The sequence below is a fragment of the Prunus dulcis genome, chromosome 1 (assembly GCF_902201215.1).
Source record: "Prunus dulcis chromosome 1, ALMONDv2, whole genome shotgun sequence".
Lineage (NCBI taxonomy): Eukaryota > Viridiplantae > Streptophyta > Magnoliopsida > Rosales > Rosaceae > Prunus > Prunus dulcis.
The window spans coordinates 7404103-7431930 of record NC_047650.1 but is presented as its reverse complement, the minus strand read 5'-3'; the positions used below and the strand labels follow the sequence as shown (position 1 = coordinate 7431930).

General features: G+C 35.5%; 5 protein-coding genes across 8 annotated transcripts in view; 3 read left to right on the top strand and 2 right to left on the bottom strand.

Annotated features, from left to right (window-relative positions):
* Window positions 1–7462, top strand: part of LOC117633610 (protein FAR1-RELATED SEQUENCE 5-like) — an 8688-nt gene extending 1226 nt beyond the window's left edge. Inside the window, exons 2-3 of the mRNA XM_034367307.1 lie at window positions 7239–7296; window positions 7395–7462. Of these exons, the coding sequence (XP_034223198.1) occupies window positions 7239–7296; window positions 7395–7462 (126 nt within the window). The remainder of the gene's footprint in view (window positions 1–7238; window positions 7297–7394) is intronic.
* A 2712-nt stretch (window positions 7463–10174) lies between these two features.
* Window positions 10175–14375, top strand: LOC117623918 (lipase-like). 3 transcript variants are annotated; one of them, XM_034354968.1, is made up of 11 exons: window positions 10175–10365; window positions 10468–10537; window positions 11053–11132; window positions 11437–11502; window positions 11581–11628; window positions 11722–11789; window positions 12113–12185; window positions 12270–12431; window positions 13194–13388; window positions 13706–13794; window positions 13952–14375. In XM_034354968.1, the coding sequence occupies exons 2-11, from the start codon at window positions 10471–10473 to the stop codon at window positions 14163–14165; spliced, it is 1062 nt and encodes a 353-aa protein (XP_034210859.1). In that variant the 5' UTR covers window positions 10175–10365; window positions 10468–10470; the 3' UTR covers window positions 14166–14375. The 3 variants fall into 3 exon arrangements, with proteins under 3 accessions (XP_034210859.1, XP_034210865.1, XP_034210873.1); XM_034354974.1 differs by having other exon boundaries at window positions 10457–10537; window positions 13952–14329; XM_034354982.1 differs by having other exon boundaries at window positions 10175–10369; window positions 13952–14329.
* A 574-nt stretch (window positions 14376–14949) lies between these two features.
* On the bottom strand, window positions 14950–16225 carry LOC117623939. 2 transcript variants are annotated; one of them, XM_034354991.1, is made up of 2 exons: window positions 15466–16225; window positions 14950–15284 (listed from the first exon to the last, which is right to left on the bottom strand). In XM_034354991.1, exons 1-2 carry the CDS (start codon window positions 16061–16063, stop codon window positions 15139–15141), a joined length of 744 nt encoding a protein of 247 aa, XP_034210882.1. In that variant the 5' UTR covers window positions 16064–16225; the 3' UTR covers window positions 14950–15138. The 2 variants fall into 2 exon arrangements, with proteins under 2 accessions (XP_034210882.1, XP_034210891.1); XM_034355000.1 differs by having other exon boundaries at window positions 14950–15281.
* Window positions 16226–17564: 1339 nt separating this feature from the next.
* LOC117633518 (zinc finger MYM-type protein 1-like) lies at window positions 17565–20645 on the top strand. The gene is made up of 3 exons (XM_034367191.1): window positions 17565–18096; window positions 18223–19968; window positions 20584–20645. Exons 1-3 carry the CDS (start codon window positions 17565–17567, stop codon window positions 20643–20645), a joined length of 2340 nt encoding a protein of 779 aa, XP_034223082.1.
* Window positions 20646–24281: 3636 nt separating this feature from the next.
* Window positions 24282–27828, bottom strand: LOC117623911 ((R)-mandelonitrile lyase 1-like). The gene is made up of 5 exons (XM_034354956.1): window positions 27755–27828; window positions 27493–27622; window positions 26005–26664; window positions 25004–25847; window positions 24282–24846 (listed from the first exon to the last, which is right to left on the bottom strand). Exons 2-5 carry the CDS (start codon window positions 27590–27592, stop codon window positions 24813–24815), a joined length of 1638 nt encoding a protein of 545 aa, XP_034210847.1. The 5' UTR covers window positions 27593–27622; window positions 27755–27828; the 3' UTR covers window positions 24282–24812.

Here is a 27828-nt window from a genome sequence, read left to right as displayed (position 1 = left end):
ACATGCTAAACCTTCCACTGATTCCGAGAGAGAGTATAGGAACCATAGACAACTCAAATACACCTCATCAAACTTCGGCAACTGATTAACAAGTAATATCATAGGCATAATACATGCTCCATCAACTCTTCCAGTCAACGAATTTCTCAACCTTACGGAGCACAAATTACCAACTGTGTGCCTATGAGATTTACCAACTGATTCACTGTATGAACCATCAAGTATGCCAAATTTTCCAAATAACTGCATCCTCAATAAGCAATCCAAATCAATTATGTAATCAGACCCCCACATCTAGAATGAGATAGAAAGAAAGAAGAATTGACAAATTCTTTTGTTCCCTTATAAATTTTAGAAAGGAGATAGAAAAGAGGAAGAATTGGGACTTCGTATGTTCCCTTAGAGATTATAGAAATGAGATAGAAAAGTGGGAGGGAGAATTGAGAAATTCTTTTGTTCCCTTAGACATTGTAGAAAAGAGAGAGAAAAAGTCGGGAAATTCTTGTGTTCCCTTAGAGATTGGAGAAAAAAGATAGAAGAGAACGAGAAATAGGAAATTCTTTGTTCCCGGAGATAAGAAATTAAGAAGAGAATTGGGACAGACCCATGTAAGTATTGTTTCATTCAAGATTTTCTTGTTCTCCAAAGAAGTGGGATTGAAGAGTCAAGAATAGGAGTACTGAGATTTTGGATGCACAAGAAAATTGACACAGTAAATAACAAATAAACCATCAATATTTGACCCATGGTGATGCATTCAAGAACATGAAGGTGATTTTTATAGCAAGGAATTCAATGTTTGATTTGGGAGCGACTACAGTAACTATCAACCAAAGGTGAAGAGAAAACTTGAATCTTTGAACATAGGAAGAGACAGAGGATGAACAACAGAAATACCAAAAGAACATCCATAAGACGCAAATAGCAGAAATGCAACAAACAATCTAAAATCCACCACACATCAGAATTGAGAAAATACAACCTCCATAGGCAGACATGAAATTGAAGTTAGCGAGTCGAAGCAATCTGAACAGCCACAATTTGACAATTTGAGTAGAACAAATCCCAATCGAAAAACCCTAACGTGAGCAACAATCCATCAATAACATCGAATGCCACCAGAACATCAACAAATCTCAATCGATGGGTCTTTGAATTCGCAAATCAATGGAGAATTACGCGAAATATATATGGATTTAGAAATCCTCAATTCGAAGGCTTGAAATCAGCAATCTCATAGAAAACCCCAAAAAGTGAGTAGCAAGCGAGTAAGAAAAATGAAAATACAATCGAATCAAAAAGGACACTGAAAATCCCCAATAGCAAGTTGAATAGAAACCTTAAAGTAGTTTGATGAAATTGAGAATCCAATAATGAAGTGGAAGAATCAGATATCGACGTCAATTTCCATGGAGTTCCAGAAAAGAGTGTCAAGGCATAGACAGTGGAAGCAGAAAAAACTCAGGATCGAACCATGGCTCTTGATACCATGTTAACAGTTTAGAAGAGGAAGCTTAAGAATTAAGAAAGCTAATAAGAAGAAGAAGATTCAAGAGAAAATGATATGCTCTGTATATTGATTTCACAGGAAATGAATACAATGGTAGTGTCATCAGTGTTATATATCTCACTAACCAAGACTTAATAATCTAACTAATTATAGCTAATACTAACTAACAACACGTGAGCACACACGTGACAGCTTAACTGAATAAAAACTAACTAATATTGTTATCAGAAAATACCATAGAAGTCAGTCATCTTGACCTCTTGGGCTACTGGGTGGCTGGCCAAGAATGCCCACAACATGTTTGTGGAAAGGCCAGAGTGAATAGCAATAAAGTAATAAGGCATCGCAATCTATTTTTCTTCTTAATAATCCGGCCAAAAGGAATCGTTTTGGACCAGATCAATTAATCTATTTTAAAATCGCTTTGTGCACTACATGTATTTTAGTTTTTGTTCTATTAAAGACCACAACATGTTGCAGCTTTAGTTTGAGGGTAGAGTGGTCATTAAAGCTTACTAGAATATTTTGTTATTCATATATACGTTACAATATTGTAAATCCAATTAATCAATATATTCAAAACATGAATGTGCATCATGCAAGTTCTTCAAAAGCAAAAACAAAAAATTCATCAGTTAATCTTTTTCAATTAATAAGAAAATATTGTGTCTTTCATAAATTATGAATAAAAATAGTATCATTTGAATTATACCGTGATTTTTTTAAAAAAAAAATTGAGAATTCTTAAAGTAAATTTTGTGTGTGTGTGTGTGGAGTTGTTAGCCTTTTAAATGTTGCCCCTCCTTTAACAATTTTTGGATTTGCCACAGCATGCATGCATTTTGGCAGGTTGCTTCTGTATAAGGGTGGGCATTTCATTCGAATTATCCGCATACCGACCGTACTGTATCGACGGTTTGATTTGGTTTAGTTAAATAATTATTTTTTAATTTTAATTATTCCGCTCCGTACTAAAACGTTTGGTTTAGTTAACAGGTAACAATATCCCTAACCCAAAGGAAACCCGTATCGGTCCGATATTTATAATTATTTTATTATTTAAATACTAATATACACATGTCAACTGATTAGTGGTGGAGTTGAAAGTTATCATATGCTGCAAAATACTAGAACACAGTACACAATAACCTAAAAATTAGCTATGCCACTTTTAGTTTCTCATTCAGCCGCTCAAACCTCAAACACCCAATCTCTAAGCCCCTAAGCATATGATATCTTGTCTCTCTGTTAGCTCAAATCAGCCGCTCTGCACCATGTCTTTAACCCACAAGCAAGCACCATTGCTGTCTATAACCTGTGTGACATCATTTTGGCTGTGCTTCAATTGTGTGAGGTTTGTTTTTATGAAGTTGGGTCCTCTAGGTTTTGCTTCAATTGCACATGTATTAATATTCATGAGTAATTTATTGTTTTCTAATATTCAAATTCCATCATAGAAATTATAATAATAATTGCACATGCTCAAGTCAGTTTCTTTAATTGAATAATTGTTTATTAAATAAGTCCATATGCTTTATTAAATATCAATTTATTTTATGTTGTTGGTTAGACTAAATAATTGTTTGTTAATTCGATTAGGCTTGTTCTTATAAGTACAATTTACAAATGAGTAAGAGATCAAACCCAAGTTCTACCTTGACACCAAGCTTTACACTAACTATAGATAGTTCATCAAATGTCATTTCCCCACTTCCACAAACGAATAACTCAAAAAGAAAAATTGCAACTCGGTCTAATATGTGGGAACATTTTGATAAGATAAAGAAGAAAGACGATACGAATGATGATGAACTTGTAAGTAAAACTGAAGTTAAATACAATAAACACATGAATTACAACATGAATGAAGAATACTTATCGATTGATTCATACTAAGTGAAGAAGACATGACAACTATGAGAATGATCTTCTTATCTCTCCAACACCAGAATGTTCTTGCTATCAATAGGTCAAGCACGCTACAGAACTTGTGTATTGTGAGAGGAGGGACTGATTCTTTTATATTGAAGAAACCTTAACACTATCTCTCATATTATAGATAGAGTAAGAGTTTAAACAAAACTAATATACTTAAGTGATTGAGTCCTAGTCAATATAAACTAACCAAAGTCTGTCAAAACTAGAAGCTTGACAATAACTGATAAACATAAATCCCATTATCTCATTCTAATATGATAATCATAACACGTGATTAGGCTAACTCACATAAGTCATCTTACAGAACCTAGATGCATATGTAAGTATTGTAAGCAAGATTATGGATCATTTAAAGAGTACATGTAAGCCATCTCAACTTAGAGATGACAAAAGTCAAAAACTCTTATCGTTTGACAAGAAGGATGATGGGGGTAATATAGTGAGTTGGTTATTTAGTAAGGAGAGATCTAGACTTGCATGTGCACGGATGATTATTCGTGATAAGCTTCCATTTAGTCATGTAGAGGATGTGGTTTAGAGATTTTCCAACCTTCCATTTATCGTCAATATATCGATAATTTCGTCGATATTTTCGAGGATATTTCGGCTGCGATATTTTCGTTCAATATTCGGCTTCAAATGGTCAATATATCGCGAGATGAAATTTCAAAAATTAAACATGTAAACTCCCTCACCTGCGCACGCTGGGGCTCGAACCCAGCCCCCTTGCGAAGTTGGCAGCCTCTTAACCACTGCGCTGGTCGTCAGTTTGTGATTATTATCTATGTAATCTAATATATATAATAACTAATTGCGAGCTGGTTTTCAAGTTTCAACTTTTCAACTACTCACCACGTTTCAACTAACTTATTTACTCCACCATTCAACCACACACCTAACTAATTAGTTGTAGTCATATTTCTATACATATAGTTAGGTTACCATGCCGTCTCTTGTTTCTCAACATCTCTCCAAAACAAAACATAATGCTCATATTTTTCTCAACATCTATCAACCTCAATTTCCCCACAAGTTCATAGTAAGTTATTCTCATTCATTATTGTTATTTAATTTGCATGTTTATTATTATCTATTCCAAATTTAAGGGTGGTATTATATTTTAAATTGTGTCAATTAATTACTTAGTCAATGACATGTGGTTTTTAATTTTTCTATTCTTTATTTGGTCAATTAATTACTAAGTCATTTATGTATCTTACCATGCAATGTATAAAATGTAAAATATTGTAGTAAATTATTATATATAAATGATTGTGGTGTGTTTAATCTTCGTTCATTAATTACTACATATTTTCTACACTCACAGTGTTTGTCAGCTCGCTATATAATCAACTTAAATTAGTTAAATCCATCATGCAATGCATTTCCTTCCAATTTTTTGTGATAAACTAATAGATAATTGACTAAATAAGCATCCTCCAAAGTTTCAATAAAAATTTCCAAGTTTTTGTTACAATTTCCGTGGTTTTTATTCAATTTTTATCGATATCGATAATATCCCGATATTTTCATCGAAATTTCCGTATTTTTGGACTACCGATATTTCCGATATCACCGATATTTTAGACCTTGGTCATGACTCACTTTATTGATGTTGATTGGCACTTGCACAAGAGGATTATAAGTTTTTGTGTCATTCCAAACCATAAGAGTGAAACTATTGGAAAACTTTTGGATTATTGTTTGAATGATTGGAGTATAGAAAAGGTGTTTACTATTACTGTTGATAATGCAACTTCTAATGATAAAATGATAAGTTATATGAAGAGTAGGTTGACCAAAAGCATAACACTTATGTTTGATGGTGATTGTTTGCATGTGCAATGTTGTGCACATATTTTCAATTTAATTGTGTTTGAAGGGATGAAAGAATTGGATAACTCCATTATGGCCATTACTAATTCAATGAGGTACATCCACTTTTCCGCTGCAAGGTTGAAAAGTTAGAGAAGATGTGTTGCTTTTGAGAAACTTGATATCAAAGGGCTTGTGCCCTTAGATGTGTGTACAAGGTGGAATTCCACCTATTCATTGTTGGAAAGAGCATTGAAGTATCAAATAGCTTTTGAAATGATGTTGGAGGATAATGGAAACCCACACTTTGTGAGTTATTTTATGGATGATAATGTTGAGAAGAGGAAAAAAAAAATAAAGAGGCCTTCTACCTCAAATGATTGGGATTGTGCTAGAATATTGGTCAAGTTTTTGAAGTCGTACTACGAAGCCACTTTGAAATTTAGTGGGTCAAGGGTAGTGACTTCCCACTAAGCTTTCCATCAAATGTGTGCTATTTTTGTTCAATTGCAAAAGTTTTATGTGAGGATTCTCTCATGAAGAGCATAGCAACATCAATGAAAAGAAAGTTTGACAAGTATTGGGGAAAGGTTGACATTAACAAATTGTTGCTTATTGCAATTGTTCTTGATTCCCGATACAAAATGGAGTATCCCTTATTTAGTCTTTTTGATTTAGAATCCAATACCTCCAAGGTTAATGAGTTACACAAAGGAGTCAAGGACTTTTTAATCCACATGTATGATGTGTATAAAGTGGCTGACCCCTTGACTGCCCAAAGTTATAAGGGTTAATTACAGTTTAGTACTCTACGATTCTCCCCCTTAAGACATGTTAGTCCCAATCTTTTCAATTTTAACAATTACATACCTTGATCTTTTAAATTTGTTATAATGTGGTTCCACTGTTAGGTTTCCGTCAGATTTCTCTGCTAGTTGCCCACGTGGCACTATGAGTCCCACATTTTTTAATTTTAAATTGATTTTAAATATGAATAAAATATTAAAAACCAAAAAAATAAATCTCTCTCTCTCTCTCTCTCTCTCTCTCTCTCTCTCTCTCTCTCTCTCTCTCTCCTGATCAATCTCCAACACCCAACCTTCAAACCCATACCACAGCCACCTTCCACCGCAGCGTAACCACCTAGCATCCCATTCCCTTATGACCACCGCCTTCCAACCCCCAACGAACCTAAAACCCGAACTGCCGGTCTTCATATATATATATATATATATATATATCTCTCTCTCTCTCATCTCTGCTTTATATCCCATGACACCATCACCTGCAAACTATACCATACCCTAACCTGCAACCACAGCCCCAAGCCGATTTTTTCTTCCTAACCCAGATTTTTTCTCTTATTCATATTAAAATTTAAAGAAGAAAAAAAAAAGGTGGGATCCATAGTGCCACGTAGGCAACTAACGGAGAAATTTGACGGAAACCTAACGGTGGAACCACATTGTAACAAATTTAAAAGACTAGGGTATGTGATTGTTAAAATTGAAAAGATAGGGACTAACATGTCTTAAGGGTGTAAACACAGGGTACTAAACTGTAATTAACCCAAGTTATAATGATAGCAATTTGGTGAGAATTGGGGATACAATTATGGTAAATGATGAAGATGTTGTTGAGGCGGAAAGATTATCTAAATTTATGAAGTTGAGACAAGTGATGGATGTTGTTGAGATAAGAAATGAAGTGGATAAGTATTTGTTAGAACCACTTGAGAATCTTAGAAATCCCAACTTTGACTTGTTGTCTTGGTGGCGAGAGAATAGTCCAAGGTTTCCGATTTTATCACAATTTGTTAAGGATGTATTTAGCATTCCAATCTCTACCGTGGCTTTAGAATCTGCCTTTAATTTGGGTGGTAGAATTGTAGATACATTTCGTGCTTCTTTGAAGAATGGCGGAGGCCTTGGTTTGAACAAGTGATTGGCTAAAAGTCGAGGAGTTTTCGTTTTAGAAGGATCCCACTAAGGAGGAACTTGAGTTCTATGATGCTTTGGAGAAAATTGAGACTGGTAAGTAATTTTAATTTTGCATATTTCTTTTGTTTTTCAATTGCATTCATATGACATATGTTTATTTTCTCACTTTCATAATTTGTTTAATGATGTAGAAGTATATTCTAGTTCTCAAATGAAAGAGCAAGTTGCTACCAGTACATCTTTAATGCATATTGAATGATATAGTGACTAATAACCTTCCTTTATCTTAAGTAACATGCCCATGTACTCGATATTTATTCTTAACTTTGTTTTTCTTTGGTTGCAGTACACGAATCATATTTGAATTGAAGATTACTAGACCTCTTTGTTGTAGTTTTTGGTTCGTTGCAACGTTTAAACTATTTTTTTTTGTTTTTTTTTGTTTTGTAATGTAATTTGCTATTTTATTATGTATTTTTCATGTTAGTCTGTAACTTTAAAACTAATTTCTTTGATTTCGTATTTGGATGAATTAGACTATTGGATTTTTATATTTTACAAGGATAATTTGGTGTATTTGCTCAAGAACTTATGTTATGTGAAATGATTATAAATTGTATTTTTATTTGTATGTTTTTATTACGGTACTATCGGCCTTCCAAACCAATCTGAATTGTATGTTAGGTTAATCGATTTGAACGGTTAAAGGTCCTAATGGTTGGTTAACAGAAGATAAATTGGTCTACTGAAGTCTTTGGTTTGGTTAACGAAAGAGCCCTCTATCGTTCTGAACCGATCCGCGCTTAGGCCTACTTATGTGTGTGTCTATTATATATAACAGAAAACGTAAAACACATATGGCTTCATTCATGTCTTCTCTGCAACCAACTTCTCAGTCTCCCACTTAATGAAGGGTAATTAATGTTAGAGTAAAAAAGATAAAATTATATTTCTTGTTGTTGCCAAGTTAGAAAGGGGAAGGGAGGAAACTCAAACACACTAGTCTCTACTTTGCTTCCATTGTAACTCTCACTTTCTCACAATCCCAAATGCTAATTGTTGTGAAAAAGGATTAATTGTTTGGGGTAAAAACTTTCACATCTTCACACGCCCGTTCATGTGTAGCGAAATTTCAATTCTAACACGTGAACTATTTAACTGGTGATGCGAATTATGTTTGGTCATTGGCAGTGGCGGATCTAGGATTGTAACCTTATGGTAGGGCTCGTCAAGCCCGGCCCAAATTTAATGGGCTTGGGCAGGGCCGGGCCAGGCTTTAAAGAGGAGAGAGAAAATATCGGACGGGGCCGGGTTTTTTTAGAAAATTCAAAGCCCAAGCCCGACCCATGAGTTAGGCTTGAGAAAGCTCATCGGGCCGGGCCAGGCCTAAACGGGCCCTACTTCATTCAAAAAAAATCATAAACTTAATCATAAGGGCATTTTAGTCCAAATTTGAGATTAGACTCACTTAATTCCAATATTTTCACATTAAACCAAATTCATAAAACACCCAATAAAGTAACACAACTTCTAAGATTTTTCACATAAATAATAAAATCAAGTATTATTTTTGAGGTTATTACATAATTAGATCGTAATACATTTTAAGAAATAGTTTTAAAAAATAACAAGTATCAAAAGAAATATTTTTAAAGGATTGTATGAATAAATATGCAAATATTTGGTGATGTGTTCAAGAAAAACATGATTATATTTGGTGGTACGATTATGTTTCGTGATATGATTATATTTTGTGATGTGATATGTTGTTCATCTTATATATATATATATATATATAATTGTTGAATTAATAATTGACACAAATTAATGTGCTAATCATCCAATTTATAAACTAGGAATGAGTAAAGAAAACTAAAGGAAATGAAACAAATTATATATGTGATTTAAGTGATATAATTCTAAACATAAACTCTTATTTATACATAATTATATATGTATGCGGGCCTAACGGGCCGGGCTTTTGTGGGCGGGCGGGCTTTAGACATCCAAACTCAAGCCTAGCCTGGCCAAAGGCGGGCTGGGCTGGGCTTTTTTTCGATGGGCCAGGTGGGCCCCCATCGGCCCATGAGCCCGCGAGCCAAATGATTAGGCCTACCTTATAGGAGTCATGGTGTAAAAGTTCAAATTTTTTTTTTGGAAAAAAAATAACACTAAAAAATAGAAAGATAATACTTCCATTCATAATTCATGGCAAAAAAAATAATAATAATAACAATAACAATACAAGCTACAATAGTCCACGACATTATGTAGTTTCTTGTTCATAATTGTAGTGATTGGGCTTCACATGTGGGTGAATGACCAACTCCTTGCAAGGTTTTTAAATTTTCCAACATTGAACAATTCATGTTAAATGTATTTATAATAATAATTAACGAAAGTCTCTAATTCAAGGCTCTGTAGTCACTAACAGTATATGCTCTGTTGGGTCAACCATAACAGTATATGCTTTTTTTGTCAACAATTAAAGTATATTCCTTTTTTTTTGTCAACAAAATAACAGTATATGCTTTAGTGACGGTATTAATTATACTAATTTTTTTGGATATACATATGGACTAACATTGGAGCAAAAGAAACAATTTTTATTATCAATGCATAATATTTTACTTGCGTCTGTAAAATCATAACACGACAGAAAAAGTATATATATTTTTGAAAGGAATTTTTTTTTCATAAAGTAGAGGCAAAATTATGGAGGCAAAATTCGTATGATCCAAAGCCAACCCCAATCCCAATCCCAAACCCAACCCCAAACCCAATCAGGAATAAAAACACACATCAGCAGCGCTTGCGAGTCCGACACGTCTCAATCACGGTACATTCCCATAAGTGCCCTCCAAAAAGATTAGATCAACGGTAAACACAACAGTGACAGAAAGGGTAATTTTGTTACTGGACATAAATAAAACAAACTTTGTTTCCCTTCTTCTCTCTTTCCGTGGTTTGCCCAACTCCTCCTACCTGATTCAATTATTTATTTATTTTTCCTCGACTCCTTTTCTTGGGTCTCCCTCAACAGTCTTAACACGTTGCCAACCACCGCGAGCGTCTCCAAAACGGTGCGTTTCGGTCATCTACGGCTGATCGCTCACCGTAACCGGCACAGTTCGACGGCCGTCGGAGCTCCGAAGCCGTGGGGTGAGTGAGTCGTCCTGGCCCGTTTGTCTAATTGTCTTTCTGCATCTAATTATTGCTGAATTGTGCCCTAAATTGTTTCCTTTGATGCAAGCATTTTACCAGAGCATGGAGAAAAGGAGATGGTTGGTATTTGTAGTATTTACATGGATGTTTGTTTTTTCTGCTGGAAGAGGTAAAATTTGAACTTATGCATCAAAATTTTATGAGAAATGTTTAACTTGATGGTGGTCTTGGGTTAGACTAATTTCTTGTTGTGAACGTAGAAATTGTAATTGGGTTTGAAGGAATTTTGGTTGGTTGGAGAAAAATTAGTTGAGGAGACACAGTGGGCGAGCTTAACAGTCTTTACTGGTGGATGTATATATGTGTATATGTTACGTAATTGCTTAATTATGTATGATAGCATTTGCAATATGGGTGGTATTGTTGGTTCTACATTGTTACAATGTACTTAAAAAGTTGGTGTGGTTTTAGTCTGCCCTGGTCTCGAGAGGTAGTAGCATTCACTTAGGAGAAGAGAGGGAAGCGCATACGTTGAGAATTATACAAATATGAATTAGTTGTGTTATGATTCTTACGGATGAAATGGGTTGAATATGGTTTAGGGTAGATCCCAGATAGACTTTGCTGTTGTTGAGCTTATGGAACACATTTTTAACAAGGAATTATTCCTTCTTCTAAATGCAGAACTGAAAATTAAGCACAAGGATCATGGCCCCGTCTATAATCATACGCTTGCCACTATATTAGTGCGGTACGCTTCCACGGTAAGTTTCATGAGATATTGGCTTGTGTGACCATTTACGAGGATTTGGTTGGTAAACATTTATGTTACGGAAATATGTAGCCTCAAAATTTCCCTTGCAAATTGTACGATATATTTTGTGATTCCGAGTATGCTGTAATTGTGACATAGGGAAAGGTTTATTTTGGGGAGTATTTAAATCTGTCTAATTAAATAGGAAACAAAACTATGGAGATTTGCTGGATTAGATGTCAATATTTTAACTATTAGTAGTAGCATTGCCTATAAGTTTTGTAACAATTGAAATCAAACTTCTGCACTTGTAGGTGTATTTATCAGATTTGACAGAGCTGTTTACTTGGACATGCTCAAGATGTGACGGTTTGATTAAGGTACTCAGATTTATGGCATCAATTCAAAAAATTTATGCCTAAAAACCGCTGACCTTATTCCTCCTTTAATGTGAACAGGATTTTGAAATGATTGAGCTGGTTGTTGACATCCAGCATTGCTTACAGGTGCAATTTCATAGTTAAGCCTGGTTTTATGTGTTAAAATTGTTTTCTTATCTGCCTCTGCCTTACATTGTCATTACTCTTTACTTTCTCCAGGCTTTTGTTGGAGTGGCACAAGATCCCAATGCCATCATAATTGCATTTAGAGGGACTCAGGAACACAGGTAGAGTGCTAGAGTGCTTATATCATTCGAGATTAAAATTTTTGCTGAATTATTTATGTGAGCCCAAATTACCCAGTGACCAATAGAAGGGGTTTGCTCATGAATTGTGCTGGTCAGTTGTGCAGTCCAACTATGTTGTCTGTGACATAAGAAAACATAGGTGACAAGAAAATTTAATAATAAGGATATTAATACAGCACTTATTGAGAAATTAACATCTAGATTCCTTGCATTACCTCAAAATATATGCATCACCATAGGCAATCTGATTTGTTCTTTTATCAGAGTTGTTAGTCGACTAATGGTTGACTTTATGTGTACAGCATACAGAATTGGGTTGAAGATTTATTTTGGAAACAGCTTGATTTAGATTACCCTGGCATGCCTGATGCAATGGTATTTATTACAGTAAAGTTTCTCTACTCTGTTGCTTGCTGGAATATAAAGTTTCAAGTCTCAATTCTTTTTCTATTGCTTTAGGTGCACCATGGGTTTTTTAACGCTTACCACAACACAACCATACGCCCTGGAATTTTAAATGCTATTGCAAGAGCTAAGGAGTTCTATGGAGATATTGACATCATAGTTACAGGTCATTCAATGGGCGGGGCAATGGCTTCATTTTGTGCTCTTGATCTAAGGGTAATCATAGATTCATAATTAAGCGAGTCTCTATTTTGCATGTTTCATCTATAGCAATATTTGTTTGAATTTTTCTTTTCCTAGTGCCTTCCATCAAATTTTTTTGTAATTTTTTTATTTCAATGTATGCTATCTCTAGGTTCTGGGTAACTACTGAATGAGGATCATTTTTTGTTATTTTTCTCGGATAAATTCTGAGTCGGGGTAATGGACTGGTTGTCTTTTTTCTTCAAAACAGTAGTTTGTGGTCGTCATGATTGCTTAAACAATAAATGCATGCATGGTTTTGAATATAGTTACATTTGATGGTTCACTTGGTCCAAAGACCCACAATGAGCAGTTACCTTTACTTCTGTTAGCGAGTTATAATGTTTTAGCCTTAGGCAGGTAATTTGAAGTCCTGTGAGAGGATTGTTGTAACTTGTATGCAATAGCTGTAGTAGCAAGCAACTAAGTAGTATTAGGTATCGTATCATGTCAGAGCTTGACTCATATGTTATGTCAACGTAGCTATTACCAATGGAGCTTCAATTAATCTTATCCCCTTTCACTTCAACTGATCAAGATATGTTAGTGTGTCAGTGTAAAAGAGTGTGAACTTATTCTACAAGGGTCTTTTGAATTTGTCTAATTGCATTCACTGCTTGCTGGAGTTTTTCTTGGCCCTGCTGCACTCGTGTTACTTCTGTGAATGTTATTCTGGAAGCTTGTTCTTCAAACCAGTAACATTGAAATGTTTCTTTTTTCTTTTTTGTAATCCAGGTCAATCAGAAAGAGAGAAATGTTCAAGTTATGACATTTGGACAACCTCGTATTGGTAATGCAGCTTTTGCATCTTACTTTAGCGAACTTGTGCCAAATACTATACGAGTTACAAATGAACATGATATGGTTCCTCATTTGCCTCCATACTATACTTATTTTCCTCAGAAGACATACCACCACTTCCCAAGAGAGGTATTTTTTCTAACCCACAGAGGTGGATTACTTATGTGTTCAATTTGAATCCTTTAATATCAATTAGAGAATAAACGGATCAAGTACTTTATTCTAGCATATTCTTGGTGGCCCATTATTTGTGAATAGTTTGAGTAATGAGAATAATGCCAGATGAATAAGAGTCTTAGATATACACTAGCACACTGCTTTTGTAACCAAATCTATCTTTATCTGCACCTTTGAGGCAATTTTGGAATCATAAACATGTATGTTTATGACCATACTTTGGAAGTTTCTTTCTCTTCTGACCATTGAGAGCCCTATTCTTACTCTAGGTGTGGCTTTATAACGTTGGAATTGAAAGTCTTGTTTATGAGGTTGAGAAGATCTGTGATGATTCTGGCGAGGACCCAACCTGCAGCAGGTAATCTCTCTTTTGTGTTGTGATGTCATCAAAAGTTTTCTCCTTGGTTTCTTTTCTTCCACCCTGTCTTCTATTGGTAGAAGAACAATATAATACTGAATTGAAAAGAACAATCTTATCAGAAGAGATGATACAAGTTCTCGGGAAATTTGTGCAGGTCGGTGAGTGGGAACAGCATTTCCGACCATCTAGTTTATTTTGGTGTTGAATTAATGGCGAAGACATGGAGACGGTGTAGAATTGTGATGGGTCCTGGGGTAGTGGAATACAGCAGAACAGATCTTGGAGGAAATTTTGTACTGTCCAGAGATCTTGCAACTCCTGTTCTAAAGTTGAATGCAATGTCAGAAGCTGGGGCAAAACCTCTGTAGAATGCCAGCCAATGATTCTCTTGGAAGAAATCTGAGAGAGGTCAGTTGTAGGTTTATGTCCCTAAAAAGCTGTTTCGTCGTAGGCGTTTTGTTTTCAGATGCCATAGCTGACAAATATCGGTGGGATGGGGCCAAGGCTGCGAATGACACGTGTATATATTAATGTGTTCATCTTCATTCTTTTGGATATGAATGCTGACATTTGTGTTACTTGTGTATATATAATGGCCGTTCTCTATGCAGAAAATGCTAGTTTTCTAACTTGTATAGCTTAAATCCAAATTGCATCCGACAAGATCGAGGGTCTACGTTGCCTTTTTTTTTTTCTGAGTAAAATAACTCGTAACCAAGCTGAACTTGAATGTGATCAACCTGGCAATTTCTTAATGCAGACTTTATTTGGTGCTCTAGTCCCATGAATCCAATTTCTTAATAAAAAGGTTATATTTCTTCTTACTTTAGTTATAGCCTGTCACTTAATTAAGCCCCCTTTTCTTTTCTAAAAGTCTTCTCAATTATCTGCATAAGGTTTAGGCAACCCTTGTTTATTCTACTAATTAATAATAAACCTTCCAACTATGGAATACGTAAATGCAATTACATTATTGCCACTTGTTTAGATTCATTTTTCCCACGATCTTGATCTACATATATTTCACAATATTCTTATACGGATATTAAGTGGTTGAAATCGATGGATTAAGTTTGGCATATAACAATTAATTTCACAAATTTGTAATGTTATCATCATTGCCAAGTACATAACACACAGTAGGACTAGATATTCTATGTCCAAGTTACATGTTTAGATGCATAGCAAGAGTTCAGCACAGGAGCAAAACCAATAAAAACTAGGTGATGATCAATTACAAAAGAAGGTAAATGTAGGAGAAAATGCTTTTCAGATTTAATTTTCCTTTCACACCCAAGCTTGTCTTCAAATCCTTGGCTAGCGAATCACCCACATGTTCCTTCACTCTGTTTTCAGATTCAGATTATTCTTCTCTTCTTCATCAAGGATAGAAACTTTGGGTTCTACCACTTTGGGTTCAGCAATGGCTGTTGTGACTGCCACTTCTGCTTCCTTCACCAAATTCTCCTCCGGTTTTACGGGCTCTTCTGTACACACACATAACCAAATTAGGTTAGCAAATAATACGTTTGACTAACGACTTGTCATAGATATACTTATGTTGCCAGATTATGAATCTACACGTTGCTCTTATATACATGCAATGTGATATGTATTGTTTTATAAATAAACTATATGCATTAAATTAACATGATTGAGGTCACAAACCATTTTGTTGTGTCTCTGGGGCTTTCGTTTCTTCTGCTTCCAAACCCAATTCTTTGTTGTCTTCTAGAATATCATCGTCTACCTTGAAGTACAAGCTACCCTTGCTGCCGGCTCCATAGCGGGGAGTGTAATAGTCAGACGTTCCAGACCGGCCCTCAGAAATAATCCCATCAATTCCTTCCTCATCTAATTTCCTAGACGAAAAGAAACGGTTTGGGGAGCCGTGGGTGATCAGCCTCTCCGCAGCCTCACCGTGCTCTTCTTTGTTACTTTTGTCCAAGGATTCTTTATCACCATCGTCTTCATAATCTCCATCTTCGTTATTTACAATGATGTCCTTCGCTTTCTCCTCAGCCGCCACTGGCTCGCGGCCACCAACATTGTTATTTACATTAATATTCTCACGATCCTTGTCGAGTACTTGTTCGCTGCTCTTACAATCTGCTGGTTGTTGCACCGTTGAGCTGCCGTTGTCCACGTTTTCCAGGACGGTTTCGATGTCTTTGCTCTTCTTGGAAGAGCCCCCAACATTGGATTTCTTGCGGCGGAGGATGGTGTTGCTGGTGGCAACCGCCAGTTTTGATTCCCCACAACCCATTTTTCAATCGTGTGTTTGTGTTGTGAGGTCTCAGAGAAGAGAGAGAGGAGACAGAGGCTGAGAGATTAATGTGTTTAGCTCCCTTTAATATGTGAGAGAGAGATTAGAGATGGAGGCAATGAAAGCTGTTGTGTTTTGATTTGGTTATTTGTTTGTGTTGGAGCTGTGGTTTGCATGGGTGTAATTTGGTTGTCATGCACATAATGCTTATATATAGAACCGTTTTCTTCGTTGTGTTTTCAAGGTGGAGATAGGTTTATTGGCAGCTCATTATCTCAACATCAATATGCCTTGCCTAAGCCTTGGTGTATTTTTAGATAGGTAAAAGGCCTTAGTAATTAGGAAACATTTTTGCTGGCGATGATCATTCATTCATTCATTCAACTGTTCGAATCGTCACGTTTTGAAATAAAACACATTTGAAAAACTAAACGCTCATGAATTAAATCTTAAATTACTTTTTAGGGAAATATTTAGAACCCAACTTTTGCAAAAGGCAATACCAACTCAATACTCAATGAGACAAAGTTTAGAAATCTATTTTTGGAAGAAAAAATTGGACTCTACAATATCTTTGTGGGGAATGAATTTGTATGCCACCGGAAAGGACTTTGAAAACCTGAAACCAAGAAAAGAGAGATGATTGTAAGTCCTTGAAACCAAGGGCGGCCCTGGGGTGGTGCAAGTGGCGCTACCGCACAGGGCCCCCGAAAAAAAAATTCTTTATATTATATATATATATATATATTAATATTATATGAATTGTATATATAGTATAGCGTATGGATATTTGCACAGCAGCGTGTTTTGGGGATTTGGATGGAGCGCATCTCTCTTTGGCAAAAGGGCCCGAGTTCGATGCTCCTTGAGGTCGTTCTACTGGCTAGCCTTTTTTGATATTATTTTTGCATTCAAACTTTACATAATTATAAAATTTAAATAAAATAAAAAAACAGAAAGCCTTTACAAACAGGCAACGTGAAGCTTAACTTAACCTTACCAAAGGAGGAAAATATATGATATATCCCCCAAATGTTCTTAAAAATAAAATAAAAAAAGGTTTTCTCCTCCAAGAAAAGTACTTTCTTCATTCAAAACACCACGAAAAAAGCTTCATGACTTCTTCTTTCTCTTAAACTCTGATTTTCTAGTAAGTAATCATCATTGTTCATCAATTTCTCTTTGGTTCTTTTTTCAATCCTTTGACAATTTTTGTTATTCTTTCAATTTCAGGAATTTGAACCCCAAAAAAAAAAAACACTAATTCCTGAATTCATAAAGACCACTCAAAATCGAATAGTCATATTCAAATCTCAATTCAAATTCAGGTATGTATCTAAATTTCAATCTATTCTATATATTACATGACTTATTTTATTAAATTATTATCATGTTGATGATTGGTTGTATGAGAATATAGTTTGTAGAAATATTTATCTATTTCTTGCTGGGGTTTTCTTCCAGGTTATAGGGTTTTGGAATTTTTCTTTGTAATCTAAACATGCCACCTACTAGAAAATATGTTTCTGGATATACAAAAAGGCTTAGAAAAAGAAAAATCGAGGAATTGACTCAATCTCAAAGAGGAGCTCTTGATAGATTCATTGTTAGAGAATCACATGCTACAATTGATGAAAATATTTTCAATGAACAAGAACAAGATGATGTTGAGGAATTGCAAGATATTGAAAACAATATGGATGAATGTGTGGGTAATGCTGAGCAGAATGAGAATGATGACAATGAAAATGCTGATATTGATGATCATAATGAAGATGTTGAAGATGTAGACATAGAAAATCATAACAATGAGAACGTCACTGATTTATTCAATGAAGAACCAAGCCAGTCCATTCCATTGGATATTTATGATCCAAGAAATTGGAATAATATTGATCCCAAATTCCGTGACCTATTAGTGGAAAAAGGTCCTGTAAGAGATCTATTAATAGGAAAAGGTCCTAAAGATCATTTACATAGACGTTTCTCTTCAACATTTTACACTCGTTATTTGCCAAATGGAGAGCAACATGATAGAGATTGGCTAATGTATTCAAAGGATCTCAACAATGTATTTTGTTTTTGTTGTAAGTTATTTAAAAAAGGGCCACAAAAAAGTCAGTTAGCAAATGAGGGATTTAAAGATTGGATACATCTTAGTGGCAGACTTAAAGAGCATGAGACAAGTATTGAACATATCAATCATATGAGCACTTGGATTGATTTTCATATTAGATTGCAGAAAAATAAAACAATTGATGGAGTTGTTCAAAACCAAATCAAGAAAGAGAAAAAGCATTGGAGGAATTTATTAAAAAGATTAATTTCAATTGTGAAATATCTTGGAAAATATAGTTTGGCTTTTCGTGGAAGTAATGAGAAGATCCATGATATAAACAATGGAAATTTTATGGGCCAAGTGGAAATGATTGCAGAGTGGGATCCAGTTATGAAGGAGCATGTTCGACGTATGGATGATAAAGAGACTCATTATCATTATCTTAGTCATAAGATTCAAAATGAATTGATACTTTTGTTAGCTTCTGAGCTCAAAAGTGCAATCATTAAAAAGATTGAAGAAGCTAAATATTTTTCTGTGATTCTTGATTGTACTCCAGATGCTAGCAACCAAGAACAAATGAGTTTGATAGTAAGATGTGTGGATGTCTCTACTAATCCAATAAAGGTTGAAGAATTCTTTTTGGAATTTTTGATTGTGAATGATACAACAGGACAAGGACTTTTTGAAGAGTTGCAAACGGTGTTGCAAAAACTTAAGCTTGATATTGATAATGTGAGAGGACAAGGCTATGACAATGGATCAAATATGAGTGGGAAATACCAAGGTGTCCAAAGAAAACTTTTGGATGTAAATCCTAGAGCATTGTACACACCTTGTGGTTGTCATAGTCTTAATTTAACACTTTGCGATATTGCAAACTCTTGTGGAAAAGCAAAAGATTTTTTTGGAATCATACAACGTATTTATACATTGTTTGCTAATTCTACAAAGCGGTGGAAGATATTGAAAGATAATGTTAAACACTTAACTCTGAAATCATTGTCAGTTACACGTTGGGAAAGTCGTATTGAAAGTGTAAGAGCAATAAGATTCCAAGCTGCAGATTTAAGAGAAGCTTTACTTCAGTTAGCAGAAAGTGACGGTGACTCCAAAATAACAAGTGAAGCTAATTCTTTGGCAACATATGAACTTGGAAATTTTGAGTTCTTATTGGGCATGGTTATTTGGTATGATATATTAGGTGCTGTCAATGTAGTTAGCAAAAACTTACAATCTGAAGACATGCTTATTGATGTTGCTATTGATAAAGTGAAAGGGTTGATTACATTTTTTGAAAAGTATAGAGAAAATGGGTTTACAGAAGCTATGTATACTGCTAAAGAAATTGCTACTGACATGGGAATTGACCCGGTGTTTCTTGAGAAGCGAAAAATTCGTAGAAAAAAACATTTTGATGAGAATACTTGTGAGCCATCCCAATCAGTTCCTAAATCAGCTGAAGAAAAGTTTAGAATTGATTATTTCTTGTATTTAGTGGATCAAGCTATTGGTTCTTTACGAAGAAGGTTTCAACAATATCAAGAGTATGAGAATATTTTTGGGTTTTTGTTTACTTCAAAGAAGTTAAATTCATTGGATGATTGCGATTTGAAGAATAGTTGTAGTCATCTGGAAAGCATTTTGAAAAATGACAAGTTTTTTGACGTCGATGGGGAGGATTTATTTGTTGAGTTGAAAGTTTTACGGGAGCTTTTACCAAAAGAAAATACCACAGCTATTGCAATATTAAATTTCTTGAAAAGATTAAATTGTTTTCCAAATGCATTCATTGCATATAGAATCCTATTGACTATTCCTGTTACTGTTGCATCTGCGGAAAGAAGTTTTTCAAAATTAAAATTGTTAAAATCATACTTGCGATCAACTATGTCGCAAGAAAGATTAAATGGACTAGCTTTGATTTCAATTGAAAGTGAACTTCTTGAAAAACTTGATTATGAACATTTGATTGATGATTTCTCTTCTAAAAATTCAAGAAGATCAATTTTCAGACATTAGTATTGTACTAGCTGTGTTTTTTTTTTTCTTCTGGGGTAAAAGCTCTCGTAATAATTTTAATTCTTCAAATAAGACAGCAAATACAATGTGAATGATTTTTGGATAATCAGGTATGTTTTTGTTGTTGCTTTTGTGTTTAATGCAATATAATCTAATTTGTTAATGACATTTGTGTGCAACTACTCTTTAATTTGTGATTGCCAATTTTTTTTTTTCTATTAAACACAGATTGCTTATTGGAGGCAGCAAGAGACTTTATAGGGGCACAAGGAGCTTATTTTTGTACAAAACATTTAACTTTATCAAATTGAAACATTTAAATTTTTATGAATTTAATTTATGATTGTCATTGCATATTTATTGATGGTGAATTTTAGTTATAAAAAAAATTGTTTATGACATTAAGTTATGGCAAATTTTTATAGTATTTTCGTATTAGATTATGCGAGACCCCAATTTAAGTTTCGCACAGGGCCCTCAAAATCTCAGAGACGGCCCTGATAGTGGTCCATATATATGCACCGGACTAAAGAAACGAAACAGCAAAAAGAAAAAGAAAAATGGCGGCGCATGGAACAAAACTCGCATTGACAGCGCAAATGAAATGTGCAAGTTGAAAGGAAACTGCTATTTAAAGCAGTTGATGAGCAGTTGCTGGTGTCGTGTGGCCACTTCCTTATTAAATCAAAGCTGGCAACTTGTGTGTTGTGCTGTAATTTTCACTTTTATGCCCGAGTCAGTTGTGGCGATTTGATAAGATTTGATAAGGAGTTACATGGGATTAAATAGGAGTTATTTTGCAATCACATGAGTTATTTTGCATCATTAGCCAATACTGCTCCCGAAAGAATACCTATGGTTGAAAAGATAAACCCTAGACTAACAATACGAAAACATCACCGATCCAATTGTTGAATCAATTGATATTTAGAGGATTCTGAGGTTGATCGTAGTTTACAAGACATGCTTACTTATAAATTTGATCATATTAGAGCTCGCCAAGTACTTGCCCACCACCCGCAAGCAACCCTCCACACCCAGACCCAGACCTAGACCTAGACCCATTACCCCAGGCATAGTTTTCTTCTCCCCCATCCACCGCAACATACTCCTCCCACCTTCTTCTTTTTTACCCCTTCATGCACGTAGGATTGTCCCAAATGACATCAAGAATACACTACTTAGGGGTTGTTTGATAACCATTTCATTTTGTAGTTTTCAGTTTTCAGTTTCACTTTTTTTTCTTTTTCTTTTTTATAACTGAAAACTAAAGACATGCTTGCTAACAAATTTCGTTTTCTATTTTCAAAATCACCCATATATTTTAAAACAACTTGATATTGCCTCACTTCCACCCCGAACAATTTTTTAAATTTCCTAACTCTTTGTTCTTAAGAATGTTGGTTCTAAGAATGAGTGATTTCCCTTCTTCAACCCTTTTGGCCCAACCTAAAAGCACACAGCTAATGCAGTACACTTATTGAACAGGGTTTTATGGTCGGTCTGCGACCCCTAGATGTCGAAGGAGTCTTTGGGGTGATCTCATAGTTCCTACAAAGGGGAGATGATGGGGTTGGTCCATGGATTTTTCTTCCTTTCAGCGCATTTCGCTCAAAGGGTTGAAGGAAGATAGTGAATCAAGCTGTCCACAAGGACCAACTTGATCCTCTTCCGTAGGGATCCTAGATGAGAGAACCTTAGGAGGTAAGATGGGAAGTTGGTCAGATCTAGGAGGTGCTTCTCCCTAAAACCACTTAAAATTACTAAAAGTTATTATAGGGAGAATTGATTCTCTATAAAAGTGATTTTGGCTTATCCGGAATCACTCCCAAATGAGCCATAGTCTGTCTTAAAAATTGATTCATGGTATGGGCCTCATTTTCTTTAAAAATATTAAAAACTAATATGGTATTTTACATTTCGGGTGGAATTAACAATTTTACAAGGTTTCAAATTGCCACCTAGACTATCAAATCCAAATTAACATTTTGCATTTTACTTCTACCTTGGAGATGTACTTATAGCTAGGAAATGAACGGCTAAGATGCACTTGCCCATATTATCCAACAGCCACCAAAAAAAGTTAAAAAATTAAAAAGAGTTCCAGTCATACAAATTGTTCATAAAGAAAAATGTGTTCACAAAAAATGTGTCACACCCCGGACCGACTCCGCCGTAGCGCGATATTGTCCGCTCTGGGCCTGGCTACATTCTCACCAGCCCGCACGGTTTTGTTCCTGGGAGCTCATAGAGCAACTTCCCAGGGTGGTCACCCATCCTGGGATTGCTCTAGCCTCCAACTCGCTTAACTTTGGAGTTCTTACAACTCCAAAGCCAGTGAGCTCCCAAAAGGCCTCGCGCTATGAGGATGCGAGGTGCGCCATATAAGGCACATCACCCCCCTCTCCGTTTGGTCGATGTGGGATCTCACAATCCACCCCCCTTAAGGGATCCGACGTCCTCGTCGGCACACTCGCACCACACGGCATAGTGGCTCTGATACCAAACTGTTACATCCCGGGATCAACTCCACCGTCGCACGATATTGTCCGCTTTGGGCCCCCCTCTCTGCCCTCACGGATTTGTTCCTGGGAGCTCACAGAGCAACTTCCCAGGGTGGTCACCCATCCTGGGATTGCTCTAGCCTCCAACTCGCTTAACTTTGGAGTTCTTACAACTCCAAAGCCAGTGAGCTCCCAAAAGGCCTCGCGCTATGAGGATGCGAGGTGTGCCATATAAGGCACATCACCCCCCTCTCCGTTTGGTCGATGTGGGATCTCACAAAATGAAACATAAAAAATTCCAATTCTATGAGGGGAAATTTTATGTTGTTGGAATTTGTATTTTTTTTGTTCTCGAAATGTTTATAAAACAAGATAAAATTTAAAAAATTTAACTCAAGAAAGTTAGCACAAAATTAAATTATTATAGTCTCTAAATGGGTCTCTAAAAGTGGTGGAATCAGAAGCATGGTATTCTTGTGGTTGTATATCTTTGGCGTAGGCTCGGAGTTGGTGAACGCTTTGGATTGAACTCTTGCAGTTCATTACTCTCCATCGGGTTTGATTTTATGGCCTGGTCTTGTGAAATGAGAAAATTATTATTAGCTAATGATATTCTATTTTTATTTAATCTCAATTATAGAAAAGGATTCGAATTTGAGTGCAAAATAGAGAGCATATCCGCTCTAGCAATTTTGGATAAGCTCATATCTCCATTATTAGCTCTTATAGCTTTGTTGTTTTCATGGGCACTAATTATGGGAAGGTAATGAAGTTGCATATATTGTTTAGCCAACTTTGCTCATGATCTGTGCAGCCATGGCTTATCCACAGAATCTCTTGGGGGGTTACCTACGTGTATAGGTTCAACTAAGCTATTTTCCTTCTAATTTCTTCGTATGTGTTCATCTTCTCTTATAATAATAAAAATACCTTTTTTCTTTTTTTCTTTTTTTCTTTTTCCATTGAATTACGAAAACTGCAGCTTTATAATTTGGGGTGGGGTTAAAATATTATATGAAAAAAATACTAAATTGTTCCGAGCCGCCTGAGGTCGATTTGGTCAACGGATCAGGCCCTACACAATCGATTTGGTCAACGGTCGACTTGTATGTGTATTCCAGTAATTAATTGGGAGATTCACTATTATACCCAATATGGGGGCCCAAATTATAAAAATACCCTATATAAAATGGACTTTAGAAACACACCCAAAGTCCATTTACAACATAACAAAAAAACTTTTAACTTCTTATAAATTACAAAACTGCCATCAATTTCTTAAAACAAGCCCAACCCCAAAATCTCATAAAAATACCCAAAGCACTCAATAGGGCATCAAAGTAATTTAATAATCAATATTAAATTCAATAAGGCTAGCTATCATTTTTTTGGTTTTTTTTGGGTTTGTTTATAGGAATTCAATTGTGTAGGGTTTATTTATAATATTAGTGCTAGAAATGGGTATATCACTAAATATCTCTAATTAATTCGATAACTCAAATGATCCAAGTAAATATAACTCTATATAATGGTGAAATTATTCAGTACAAAACACTACACAATCGGTTTTATTATGGGAGATTTATTAATCGGTTTCATTCATGAAAAAAGAAAAAAGAAGATGAAGAGCACATGATAATTTTCTGGACCATACTTTTGTATCTTGTCCTTTTTAATCTGCATCTTTTGGCCACCTTTGTGGCCCGGTGCTATCGTTTTCAAACCCGAAAGCTGCCCCGCTCTCTCTCTCTCTCTCTCTCTCTCTCTCTCTCTCTCTCTCTCTCTCGTAAATGTTCTGGTTCTCACTGCGCAAACATTGGCCAAGACGTGGTTTCAAGCTGACCGCACAACTTGCAATGCTACCTTTCAATTTCATAGGATCTTCAAGAAGATTTGGGGTCCCATGGCTCACCGTCCACTGCCGACTAATTGAAATGCCTTCCAAGCTTATCTTTCTTTCAGCATCTTAACGCCAGTATAAGTAAATATAACTCTACATAACGGTGAAATTATTTTATAGTGCTGTAATACGGGTATTTTCGACCTATCCAATACTACTTCGGTACAAATCATCACCTTATTCAGTAAGAAAACACTACACAATTGGTTTTATTAATCTTCCGCCTTATTCAGTAGGGCATGGTGAATAACATGCCTTGCAAGCTTATCTTTCTTTCAGCATCTTAACGCCAATATACCTGCCCAAAGCACAAAAATTGAAGGGAAAAAGAATAGCAGCTTATCAGATTTCATCACGAAAAACCCATATGACCAATTAATTTCATCACGATATATTCAGACTCAGTATGTTAATATTATATAGTTAAATATTGGTCTCTTTATTATATATCATACCTGCCCAACATCATGAGGGTGGCCTGAGGATTGGTCCCTGGTGAGAACTTGAATGTGGATCCATCAACAACACGTAAGGAATTGATCCCCTTGACTCGTAAATCCCCATCAACCACCTTTCCCACAAGGCATCCCCCATGGTAGTGCCAAAATGTGGCTACTGTCTCTCGACAAAATGTTTCCACGGATGCGGTATCTGTAAGGTTCATTGGTAATGGCGGTCCGAAAAAGTTGAAACCATCTATACCAGGCAAATCTTGAGCCTTAAATGGTTTCAACGAATTTGTGCTTAATAAATCACCAATCTTCCTTGTGGCACTAACACAACGAGCAAGATCCAGCGGATTTGCAAAGTAGTTGAAGCGGACATTTGGACCAACTTTGACATCATAGGACGACTGCAGCCTAAGCGAACCATAAGACAAGGGTCCTGGAATTTTGTACACAATTTGTCCGAAAGTTGAATTTATCTTTGTGGAGAAAGATGGATCAGGAAAAACACTAAAGGGTGGAGTAGAAAATGGTAACCCCGAGAAAGTCTCTATGTAGAAATCGCTTGTGATACCAGCAATCTGTGCACTAGAGGCATCCAGTTGAAATGGAGGCAAAATTGTGATGTAATTACGAGGATTATCACGCATAAACTCTCCAATGTAAGGCTCGGGGTGAACGACTGGGATTTTGATAGATGAAAGGTAGGACTCTGGGCCAACACCACTAAGTAGCAGGAGTTGAGTGCTTCCAATTGCCCCGGCACTCAATATAACCTCTCCCTTACCACGTATAAAGGCCTTATGTGACCTCCCTTTAGAATCACTATACACGATTCCTCTAGCAGACAAACCTGCATGGTTAGAAAAGATTGTAGTTATTATCGAATTATTGAAAACCGAAGATATCAATTAACTCTTACTCTAATGGTATTTCTCCTGTCAATGTTCAAATATCGTGCTAGATTAACAAAGAAATTAAAGTAAAAGATGCAAATATATGAAACATACTTGGTGTGTTGGAAGAGAATATGATTCTCTCTACCGTGGCATGAACTGCAACTCGCAAGTTCTTTGGGTTTCCTAGATTAAGCAATTCCACAGCTCCATGTCTCCTTCCCTGAATGTCGAAAAGAGTACCCGTGACCTTAGTTCCTGGAATGTGATTTAAATTATATCCATTGTCTGGACGAACACCAGCCTCTATCAAACCTTCCTTCACAACAGATTGCCAACGTGATACATTCGGCGGGGTTATGATAGTATTTTCAACCCATTGATAGGCCTTGCTAACCAAATCCATGTCCCATTCAATTCCTGAGTTTCCGTAAAATTCTTTATCAGCTCTAGAGTATATACCAATGTTGATCATGCTTGACCCACCAAGAACCCTGCCTCTTACATTGGCCACACCATCTTCGGATGTGAACCTTTCAGCTGGCGTCTTTCCATCGTCTTCTAGCATGAGAGTTGTAAGAATCTCATCTTGACGCAAAACACTTGGATATGCACTTGGAACACTGCCCTTTTCTAGCAGGAGCACCGAGTACTTTGCTGATAAAGTTGCTGCTAATGGGCAGCCCGCTGTACCCCCTCCAACTACAATGTAGTCGTACACTTCTTCTAATGGCATGTCAGTGGAATTATAGACAAATTTCATGTAGCTTAAATCTGCAAAATACGAAGAGATGGAAATAATTGAATTGTATCAGGAGAACTGTTTGTTATGATGCTATTTGATTTTTGCCATATAATACCAATATATGCTATCTCCTTTCCGTTTCCTTTTTTTTTTAAAAAAAAAAACAAAAAAATTTTATTTTGGGAAGAAGAAGAAGAATTAGACTGATACCCTTGAGCATAGTTAGTATATAACCGGACGGGAATTTGAAAAATACGGTGAAAATTTATCTATTATGTAATTTTATAATATTATTTATTTCAATTTATTAATGTATGTTATTTATATTCAATAATATGTGAAAATATCTCTAGAATACGTGAATTTTTCATGTATTATTAAAAATATATATAAAAAATACATGTAATAAAAATGTGTATTTTATTGTGTATTTGATATGTGTACATAAAAGGAAAATATTTTGACAAAAAACAAAACTTAAGTACGCGTATGGTACGAGTATTCATAAAGTTTGAGGTTGTTAAAAAATATATTTTTATGTTTTTCATTCGGAACAGTATTTCGAATACATATTTATATAAAACATTGTAGGTAAAGTATTTTCGTGGGTACATTGATATAAATGTAATCACACGATTCACGCCCATGAATACATACATATATACATATATATATATATATATGAATGTACCTATAAATTTGTATTTGTATATTCAAAATAATGTACCAAATAGTAAACGGACTAAAACAAATTTGTATCTGACTTCCCTTTTTGTTAAATTTGTTTTCCATGTCATGATTCTTTCCAAAACTGATTTCAAGACACATGATGAGTTATTGAGGAAATAGTGATTTACCATGATCAGATGGAGTGGCGAATGATTGAACCTCAGATTGAGGATAGAAGACAGACAGGTACAAAAGAAACAATACAACACCAATTCTTGACTTTTCCATGTCTTTTTAGCCAGGCTCACGTTTTTTCTCCTGAAAAATTCAAAAGCAGTTTCAACAGCTTTTCAAGTAACACTATACACAAAGACAAAAAAGGAAAAAAATATTCTTTAGATATATAATGTGATCGAAAGAACTCCATGCACAATGTGAGCTAGGATTTACCTTAGATCTTCGAGGTGAATCAAACTCCCCAAGCAAAATGATATAGATCTTGGAGGCCTTGTTATATATATATA